Raw genomic sequence first — 11161 nt, forward strand, 5'->3', positions numbered from 1 at the left:
AAGTGTTAAAGTGTTTTAGAAAACCTCTAATGGCAACAGTTTGTGCTGTTGGCATATTAAAGCCAACTAGAATGCCAACTAGAATGCCAAATTGCACCTTGTGCACTCGTGGCCATATATGGGCTACTTTTGCGCCAGCAGAGCACGCAAGTACTACTTCCGGTGCTCTCTGTATGTATGTGGGTGGGCAAGTTGGTACTCTGTCAAGGTGCAAACTTGCACCTTGTTATTAATATCAGGTTGCACTTGGCGGTGACATCACCAAGAACGGCGCTCCCTCATTGGCTAATGGCCCTGCCTTTGTACAGTCGAACAGAAACAGACGGCACAGAAAGTAGTACTTGCGCCAATCAATGTGCAAGTACTACTTTCTGTGCCGTCTGTTTCTGATTAAACTAATCTAATCAGTGTGATTGACAGGAGAGATGAGATCAGAGGAGCAGAGTTTGTACCATTATGGTTTATCCAGGGACTGAAGTACAGTATGGATAGAGTATCTCAATGAAGTTGCAGCCAGTGAAAGAGTAGAGATGAACTCTGGCCTCCACATCATAAAAGGAGACCAGACCCTCCTCATAATCCACAAACACTCCCACTTTCTGGAGCTCTTCTCTTACAGGGAGGAGATCAGTGTCAGAGCCTTGTACGCATTTCCATTCCCCACTATAGTCCAGTTACCATTGTTGGGTCTCAGATAGATGTATCCCTTCCTCTTGATGGACTCTCTGGCCACTCCTATTGTCCAACCAACCAATCAACCAATCATCAATGACAATGATACACGAAAGAAGAAGATTGTCCAACCAGTCTTCCCTCTAACCCGAACCTCATAGTAAAACCTTCCTGAGGAGAAGCTTTGTTTTCCTAAGAAAAGACATACCGGTAATCAGAGAATCTCTCTTTGTTGGCAGATTCTTCTTTGTTTCCATCCTCAGGGATTTGCTGTTTCAGGGTCCAGAGTTACATACACAGTGTATTGCTGAATGGTCCCAAACTCAAGGATCACACAGTTTCTCCATCTTTTTACTGGGTTTGGTTTCTCCCTCTCAAGCTGCCCCTCACCCTTTTAACTCTTTGAGTGCCCCCTTTTTCACCACTAGAGGGCCCCAATGACCAGAGAATTCTACTTAGACAGTGCTGGTATATGCACAAGCCCTGCAGCCATGACATGCCTGAACACTTTCCTTTGTGCACGTACAGGAAGAGGATGAAATTAGCTTGAAGTTAGCTATTGGCTACCAAGCATTTTAGAAGATCTATTTTCTGCAATTTAGCCTCGATTAAACCTTGCACACCTCATGCATGGGAAAAAAACAGAGAAGAATGAGCTCTAAAAAATCCAATGCAATCCTGGATTGCATTGGAGTGGATTTGTGCAGTTTGTTCACAGCTTTCAAACAAAAAAATCCGATTGGAAATCCGTTCAGGCATTCTTGAGATAATAGCCATTATGTTTTACATGTTATGTAAACAAAAATGGCTGCCCTGTATGTTAGATGGGGTTGTATGGGGGTGGAACATGCAAAATCGCGATTGAAATCATGTTCACCAGATTTGATGGGGTCCAAAAAAAAAAATTCAAAAAAAAAAATTTCAATTTTTTTTTTTTTTTTTTTTTTTTTTAAAGCCGAACTAGTTCGGGATCGGCACTCTGCGATACGCTAATAAAGCCGAACTAGTTCGGGATTGGCACTCAATGAGTTAAGCTGTCAAGCTGCATAGAATCTCATCTCATCAAATATGATGTCATGTTTATCCAAATATGGAGTTCCACACAGCTCCTGACTGGACTCCATGAGGTACTCTGGTCTGAAATGTCAACAAACATGGACAGTGAGATTTTCCTTTTTTGAAGCTGCTTCCAAGGAGTGGCTTTGTGTGTCCCAACACATTGTAGATAAACCTTTTTTGTGAATGGGTTTTTACAGAGTAAATCAATTGAGTTCAATGGGGGAGTGGTGCAAGCTTGAGGATTGGTCAAGCTTCCCATGACAATCTGGCTATCCAGCGAATAAATAGGCAACCACACTTGTAATTTCCAATTGCATCTTTCTAGTTGTTGTTATTGTTGTTTTGGTGAATTTATAACCTCAGACCCTGCTTCTGTCCAGGATATGAGATCAAATCAGACTAAGTTTGATCCCTGTCTTGCCCAAATAAGGAGTTCCACACTGATGTCATCAATATGATGTCAGTTTTGCCAAAAAATGGAGTAGTGTTTGTGTCACTGTACCAATATAAACGTTGGTGTGTTGAATAGCACTGCATTGTTTCACAGAGACTTGAAAGTTCTTTTTGAAATGTTGTGCTGGACCTTACATCTGAAAAGAGGAACTAAGAGATTCTTCGACGCTGCTGTAGCAGTGGAACACAAGCTGTACTCCTTTGGAGGGTACTGTGACTTGAATGACGGGGACCAGATTGCAGTGCATGTCTTCAACACAGTGTCTTTGCGTTGGATTCAGTTGCCTCCTGTGACAACTGGAGGAGGAGAATGTACACCGGAGGTTCCCTCCAACTGTGTGGACCACACAGCTGTGCTCATAGAAGGTACTGTCTACATCTGGGGGGGTGTAGTGAATTTTCAGATAAGGAAGGTTGCCGACTTACTTTATATTCAGGGGCCCGACTCCAACATGCTTTATGCATTTGATGTCGACACCCACAGATGGTCAAGGCCCCGTGTTTCTGGGACAGTTCCATGGGCGAGGAGCGACCACTCAGCCTGTGTCTTGGAGAAGGTCATGTATGTCTATGGAGGATGCAACCAGCTGACTGGACACACTAATGACATCTACAAATTGGACACCACCATCATGGTCTGGTCTTTAATTAACACCACAGGCACCCTTTCATCACATCACTCTGCCACCATCATCGGGACAAAGATGTTTGTATTCGGGGGCTATCTGGACTATGACAACAACATCAGAGTGTTTGACACAGAGGCCAACTGCTGGATGAGCACGACTTCTGCACAGCTTCTTCCAGAAAGACGCAGGGGTCATTCAGCCTTTATATACAATGGAGAGCTGTACATATTTGGAGGTTACTCTGATCATTTGAAGCAGAAATTAAACGATCTGTGGAAATTTAATCCAGAGACCTCCTCCTGGAAGAAAGTTGAGCCCAAGGGGAAACGCCCATTTGGGATGAGTTTTATGTCCTGTTGCATGGTGGGAGATCGTATCATCCTCTTCAGAGGATACAGAGACAAACCCAGTGACCTGTTCATCTTAGACTTGAGTCCTAGTCTTAAGACATTATGCAAGCTAGCAGTTATTCAGTACGGTCTGGAGCAGTGGGAACTACCACATGACATCATTTGGGAACTGGCAGGCATGACGGGAGATGACGTAAGGTGGAAACTGGCAGCCTTAACTGAGAAGGACATCAGGTGCCAATCGGCAGCCATAGCTAATGGAGAATGGATGAAGAGTTATTCTTCTCATTTTCCTTTACTTGGAGAACGGGAGAAGAAACCTATGAAGCATGGGTCTTCAACACAGGGTCCGTGACCCTCAGGTGGTCATCTGAGGCGAGATCAAAGCGTGACGCCACTCTCTTCTAAACCACACTGGAGAGATCTAGAGATCGACTATTTATAAACTGGATAGATATCCGTATGCAACCTTATACGCCTTGATATTATGATGTCACCCTTTGTCCCTCTCTGATTAGCTACAGCCATACCCGGCCTGTAGCCCGTGATTGGCTAGGGGCATAAACACAGACAATAGATTGCACAAAATATTTTGAGGCCATTAACTCAGGATCATTGTCTTTCAATCGGTGAGTTTGAGCTTGTCCAGTGCCATATATATTTATAGCTTCCAGAGCATGATTAATATGACAATTCAATAGGATGGGGGCAGAGGGAGATAAGTTGTGTTCGGTTCCCTGCTGTGTGGGCTACAGGTTTCTAATCATAACATCCACCTCAATAAACAGGACACAAGACCTCCCAGTCCCACTGAAATGAATCCTGATTAGACAGTAAAAAGCCCGCGATCAGAGGGATGTGATAACAACACAAAGGGCTCAACCACTCAAAAATAGCCCCCATATTGGTGTTATCAGCAGCTGTGCTCTGTTGCCCCGTTGTCTTGGTTTCTGTCTCTGTGGGGCTGAAACACGATAAGCGGAGCTAAACGCTGGCCGGGAAATCAGCCGGGCATCTAAAAAACGTGCGTATCGATGTGTTTGCCTTTTTAAGTGTGGCTCCATGTAACATAAGGCCTGTCTCTTAGCAGCATGTTCTGTATGTATGTATTAGAGCCCACCCGATGCCAGATTCTTAGGTCGATAAAAAGTCAAATTAAGTAAACAGTATATCAAACTTCAATGTATGAAAAGAACCTTCAACTTTAATTAATCATCAAACAAGCAATTGAAGCAAATAAAAGAAAGCCTGATGTGCACACTAGGGGCAACATTTAAAATGCCTTTAATGTCTCTGGGAATGTAACCACCAAAGGGACGCCAACCAACGGCGACCGGTTCTTCAGGGAGTGGCTAAAGAACATTTTCAAAAGAACGGCTGTAGAACACCCACAGAAAGCTGCATAGACCTGTAGAAATGTGCCCTGCGCTGATAATGAGTGTACTGTTAAAGACGTAGAGAGCTAGCGAGGCGTGAAGTAAGGAGGCTCACAGCTGTGCTTAATGCTTTTATAGCCCAGCAAGCCTGATGCGTGTCTCTCCCTCAGCTCTCTTTAGAGAAACATCACAATCATAGCACCTCATGAGACATAACATTCTCTCTTTGTCAATCTGTCCGCCCCCGCTCTCCCTCGCCTTCTCTCTCAAAGTACTAATTACCTTATTTTCACCTTCATCCTTGCACTTTACACTTCATGTGATACTTCCATTTTGGTACATCGTTCGTTCATTCTATCCTGTCATGTTTTTTTAATGATTCTGTCTGCCTGTCTTGGCGCATGTGAACACAAGAGGAATTGGTCTCATCTGCAGAAGTACAGAGTAATCTCACGTTGTATAATTATCCCTTTATTATGGTGGATTTATTGATGGATGTCCCCTAATTGAACCTGTACATTCTTAGCTTGTCTCCACTTCAGGGTTATCTGTGTGCCTGTTTCTGTGTGTCTCCTTCACTCTCTCTGTCTCTATGTGTCTGTGGCTTGGTGAGACAACACAGCCGGAGGGTATACACATGCAATTAGGAGATAAGTAAAGGATGGGCCTGCCTCACGCTGAAGATGGAGAAAAGCCTGTGTCTTGTTCACAAATAATGGCCATGCACACATACGCACGCATGCACACGCACACAAACATTTGTATAGGCTACACATACATACATACATACATACATACTACTCATGTACACAATGACCTTGAAAATACATCTTTATTAATATGGTGAAGGTATGTCTTAGGTATGATTTATTAGACAGTATTCAGTGGGGAATAATAACCATCATCATCATAACGCATTATTTGCGTAGTGCCTTTCGAAACCACGTTACAAAATACCGGAGCTTGGGGCTATGTGATCAGTAGCATATTCAAACCCCAGCATTTTGAGAATGAGCAGCATACACATTTCCTTGGTCCACTCTAGAGGTCTTCACGGGTCCAATTTGAACTACCCGAACCCAAAAGGACCCGGGGGAAACGGACCCGGACCCATATGGCCCCGTCTATCATTTGGAATTTGAGAACCGTTACCCGATCAGCCCCGAGACGTGATGGATCCGATCCGAACGGCCCCGCCTGTTATTAGAAAAATTGGATCCGATACCCGAGCAGAACGAGAGATCCGAGACCCGAACCTGTCGCCCCGAAATGAAAGAATGCCAACGTTATTATATTAAGAGTTGTATCAGACATATTTCTTACCTAACGTCGCCACGGTGCTGCTGTTGTTGTCAGCGGCGCTGTGCCTCTCGCCAAAAGATGATCTTTTCCCAGACCAGTAAGTCAATGCGGACAGTTTGTAAATACAAATAAATCCATGTTTTTATTCCTTCTTCTTTGGCTATAGCCAATGCTAATGCTATCGTTTTCTGTCGCATGTGTTGTTCATTATATCTTTCTGCTTTGAGTGTCCATTTTGCTCTGCAGAGCATGACAACACGCAATGACAACTCCATTGTAAACCGTTAACCAAAACGTTACGTTAATATCTTTGATAATAATAACAATCCAACTGATACAGTCAGTGTTGTTGTGACTGAGTGAGTTCTACTTCTCAGTTCTCACAACCAATGCAACATATTACATGCTGCATCTTTAGTGCCATCGTGTGGCGTTATCTATTTGGTGCAGTTGTTGCGTTCACTTTCACTTCAATCTCGGCCTGTCTCGGCTCCACTCGGGTAACAGGAGATACCCGGGGAACCGGGGCAGACGGCCCCGGCCCCGGCCCGCCCCGCGGTAAAAGCTAGAAAACGGCCCCGTTACCCGGCTCGGTTCGGTTCGGATCGCGGGTAATTTCGGATCTCGGGCAGGTCCGAAGACCTCTAGTCCACTCAGCCAGCAGGACGGCTTGTGTAAGCACTTTCTTATCAAATACAGAATATGTACTTGCTACTTGGTGTCAGGATGTTATACCATAATCCTACTTTTGCACAAAGAAATAACGATATCTAATCTGCTAAATATCTTGTACACTCTTGTGCCAGTGATCTACAATCCTCATGAGAACCCCAGAGATAAGACAGGAGGACACACTAAGTCCAACGGTGGGAGGCGGCTTCACCGCTCCAAAAATGAAAAAATGCTGCACTTTTGTACTTTCACTCCAGTCAGATTTTGAATACAGGACTTTACTTGTAAACAGAGTATTTTCTAATTGTGTTGCTGCTACTTTTACTTAAGTAAAACATCTGGGGACTTCTTCCACCATAGGACACAGGAGGGCATGCAGCTGTGTTATCTTGGGATTCTTTCTCCCTCTCCTGCTCTCTTGTCTGTGATCAAAGACTATTTTACCCCCCAGTACTTTATTTCTTGGTGGTATCATCCTGCTTGGAAGCATGAATTTCTGTGCCAATACACTTAGGCTACTTTAAAGCAGTATACTTTACGGATTAAAGGCTTTAAGGCTTAAAGTATACTGCGATAAAGTAGACTTCTGTGATGTCGGAGCAGTGTCACTCCACATATTCATTCTTTCCCCTCCCCCCTTTTTTTTTTTTGGAAAACAAAAATAACAGAACAAACAAACAAACAAAAACCCAAGATATTTACTTACCCATTAAGACCTGGGTTCTGGATTGTAATTGTCAATATTGTCATTTTAATAGAGTATGATAAGCATCAGCAATGAAATTAAATGCACATCAACAACACGCCTGCTTTTCTTATATGCATAATATGAATATGATGAGTGATACTACAGTACAGTACAGCATGTCTGCTTTATTGCAATGCAATATTTGTCTTTTCAGATGTTATAAAGTTGTCTTTCTAGATGTTGTCAAATTGTCTTTCTAGATGTTATAAAGTTGTCTTTCTGTTTTCTTTATTCACATTTTGACAATGATGGATTACATCGCCAGAACTAAAGCAAAAGCCAGAGCTTATTTCGGGCCACAGCACTAAAAATAAAATATAGGTGAACACATTGGGAGTTGAAGTGCTGGGGAAGAATCCCATTTGAGTAATTTTCTTTTTTTATTCTTCCTTTTTCTTTTTTCATTTATCTCTTTTGTTATTAGTTTTCTTATTGATTCTGTGCTCAGCACCATTCCAGTGCCCCTGGGGGTCGCATACAGTATAGGTGCATTTCAATTTATATTTTCAATTTCTATCTTGCTGGGGAGGCTGTTAGAATTGAAATAGATTTCCTGCTAATCTGTGGTAACAGAACATACATTTCTATATTCATCTGTGGTAGATGTAGCAACGGAATATAAGGCATTTTGGGAATCACTCTGTCTTCTTTTATTTGCTTTTGCTTCTGGTTAGTATGAGGTCCTTGTGAAGGCATATTCCAATCAGAACGATGGTGGAAGAAATAGCCTCCCCTACATTGTACTTTGTACAATGCGTTGCATCGTGGCGCGCCGAGCGCTTGTTGATCGACTATTTTTGAACAATTCTAGAGATTTTTGATTACTGTAATAATCAGATTAATTATTAATTATTTAAATAATCTAAACTAGTAACTACAGCTTGTCAAATAAATGCAGTGGAGTAAAAATTACAACATTGTCTCTGAGATGTAGTGGAGTGGAAGTGTCAGGAAATTGAAAGTTAGTTATCTTACAGGCTTACACCACTGAAGCAGAATATTACTGGAAAGTAGTAAAACACATTGATCCGATGCTCCTGGAAGTGCAGTGGGAGACTGGGAGCGTTTAATTTGCCACGCATTTATTAAGTGCTGTAGCCTTAAGTGGTTCTGCCTGGGTGTTCATTAGCCTCCTGCTCATGCTCTGCATGGGAAACTATAACGCACCTCAAGTAACCCTGCCGGCTTAACACCCAGCCCACAAAATGGCTGATTAGGAGAAACTCAGTTGGAAAAATGGATCTCAGTTGGAAGGCGTGCGGGACTGTGAGATTCTAGGCTTCGTGTCTATGCTTTGAAGTCTCGTTATCTAATGCTGCGCTCAGCCTCACACTGGCCGGTACAAAGCTAAATGGGCTGCCATTCGTTTTCAATGAAGGCAGTGGCATTGAAGATACAAAGCGACGCCCGACGTTTGTAGCGGCTACAAAATGTACAAAGCTACAATCTAAATTGAGCTTGGCTTCAACCGCTGCTACAATGCGAGCTACAAAACTACCAAGTGTTGTGATTCTCTACCTGTGGGCCAGCTGGGGCTGTGGGCTATGAGGAGACTGCAAGTGGCCCCTCAAGTAATTGGCAAAACACAAATATTTTAATGATGATAACATTAATATTTAAAAATAAATTATGTTTAAAGAAGTTACAGTATTTTTTGTTTAAAACCACTGGTTTAACCATTTCTGGTTTAACCATTTCGTCTATTCATGCATATAGACTACTAGAGCGTCAAGAAAAAACACCAAACTAGACACAATGATTTTAACCACTTTATCCATTTATACGTTGGCTATTCAAAAATAGCAGATCTACAAGCTCACACCCTGTTGTACATCAGCTATTCTAAAAGATTTTTGAAGAATATCAATAATGTTTTGGAAAACCTTTGAATAATTTTGAATTGCTTCAACGTAAATCTTCTCTTCTGGGGGTCCCTGGCACAAAACACTTTCAGATGGGGGTCCGCGATCAGATACATATCAATCTGGGGGGTCCTTGGCACGAAAAAGTTTGAGAACCACTGACTTACACGATCTCTCTCTCTCTCTCCCCCTCCCTCCCTCCCTCCCTCTCTCCCTCTCTCTCTCCCTCCCTCCCTCCCTCCCTCCACACAGGAGCAGTCAGGGCTTCATGCACATGAAGCTGTGTCGTACCAAGGACAACAAGTACATCCTGGGTCAGAACAGCTGCCCCTTCGACAGCGTGCCAGAGATCATCCACTTCTACTCCAGCCGCAAGCTGCCCATCAAGGGGGCCGAACACATGTCCCTGCTGTACCCCGTGGCCATCAGGACACTATAGTGCCATGGTACTGGGCACTGCTTCTCAACGGTGGGTCCGGGGACCACCAGGGGGGCTGCACAAGGACCGTTAACGGGTCTGTAATTCCGAGTGTGCACTGATGGAATCATTGTTTTCATCTTTTGCACACTTGAGAAGTGTTCATTTATCTCTGAGAGCGTACAGAATGTAAGGGGGTCCATTTGGTTCTTTACACTCTAAGAGTGGATGGACACCGTAATGGTCCTTGTGGTTCAGTTTGTACGCTCTTAGAGTTACAGACCCATTAAGGTCCAGTTGGACCCACCTGGTGGTCTCCGGACCTGGCGTAAAGAATGGGTGCTATAGTGCCATGTAAGGTCAGTAAACGGGGTCAGACCTAAACCCTGGGCCCCCTGCTGCACTCACCCACCAGGGGGCCCCACCCTGCCCCGCCCTGCCCCGCCTGCAGCTCCACGTTCTTTCACCAGGAAACGGGGGGAACTTTGAGGCCCAACCCCACAAAGGAGCTGGACAGTACCCCAACCTGCTGAATCCCACCCACCTCAATGACCCCCCACTGATTCCACAAACCCCTTGCTTTTTGCCGTTTGCCTACTACACCCATAGCCATGCATTGCCGGACTTGCTTGCACAGTAAAATGCAGTGTTAATTTAACCCACGTTAAGCCCAGTCTTTGTAGGTGATATTGTTCATAAAATGGTAAAACATAAAAAAAAAAAATACAAAATAAATTAGCTATTTGTCATAGGACGAAGTATATAAAAAAAGGTCTATTTTGACACTTGCTGAGTTAAATTAACACTCTGGATTTTACTGTGATTATCACAGAACTGTCAAGATTTTATTTTAAAATTTTCATTTGCTATTTATGACAGAAAGACATCCACTTCATAACATCAAAGACTGACATATCTGATCAGTATCTTTCCATTGTTTTATCAACCGTTCCCCCATCTCCTTGGCACTTTACACTCTTGACACTTAAAAAGGTACAACATTATGCATTTTGTCCCAGAGGACGTACCTTTCCTGTTATAAAGTGCTGTACCTTTTTATTTTCCTTTTTTCTTTTTCCTCCAGAGAGTGTTGCACCATGCTCCTTTCATTGTCTGATTTGGTTAGGCTCTGTTCATAACACGTCGTTGCTGTCGGGCAGAAAACATGTATCTCCATATTTCAACGTCTTTCGTAAATTAAGGATCTACTTCGCCGTACGATAGCGTCATGCCAAAGTAGCTAAGAATTGCAGATCTACAAACTTGTAGATTGGGCTATTTTTTAAATGTTAAAAATATTGAACCGATGAAAAGTATTAACAAGGAGCTTGTGGCTAAATAATAACTACATTTGGAACATATGGTTTTTCATTCCCTGAAAAGTAACAGTGTTGGACATACAACGTTTTCCCGCCCGACCGTGACCATGTGTGGTAATTGTTTATCAAAGGGACCGGAAGATTGTAAGCAGCCCTGTAACTTTAGTGTCCGGAGGGGGGAAGGAACATTTATGAGGCCTATTACAGCAACATTGTTCATATGGGCCTTGTTCGTTCAGGGGCCACAATGTGAAATAAAGCTGGCCTAGCGTGAATGCTGTGTGTCTGTACTGTAGCGCTG

The 11161-nt window shown here is 43.2% G+C and overlaps 1 protein-coding gene across 2 annotated transcripts in view; it reads left to right on the forward strand.

Annotated features, from left to right (window-relative positions):
• Positions 1-11161, forward strand: part of shf (Src homology 2 domain containing F) — a 202089-nt gene extending 190928 nt beyond the window's left edge. For both annotated transcript variants that reach the window (XM_080729992.1, XM_080729993.1), the window contains exon 8: positions 9376-11161. In XM_080729992.1, the coding sequence (XP_080586118.1) occupies positions 9376-9562 (187 nt within the window). In that variant the 3' untranslated portion in view covers positions 9563-11161. The remainder of the gene's footprint in view (positions 1-9375) is intronic.

The sequence above is a fragment of the Nannobrachium achirus genome (assembly GCF_963921795.1).
Source record: "Nannobrachium achirus genome assembly, chromosome: 7".
Lineage (NCBI taxonomy): Eukaryota > Metazoa > Chordata > Actinopteri > Myctophiformes > Myctophidae > Nannobrachium > Nannobrachium achirus.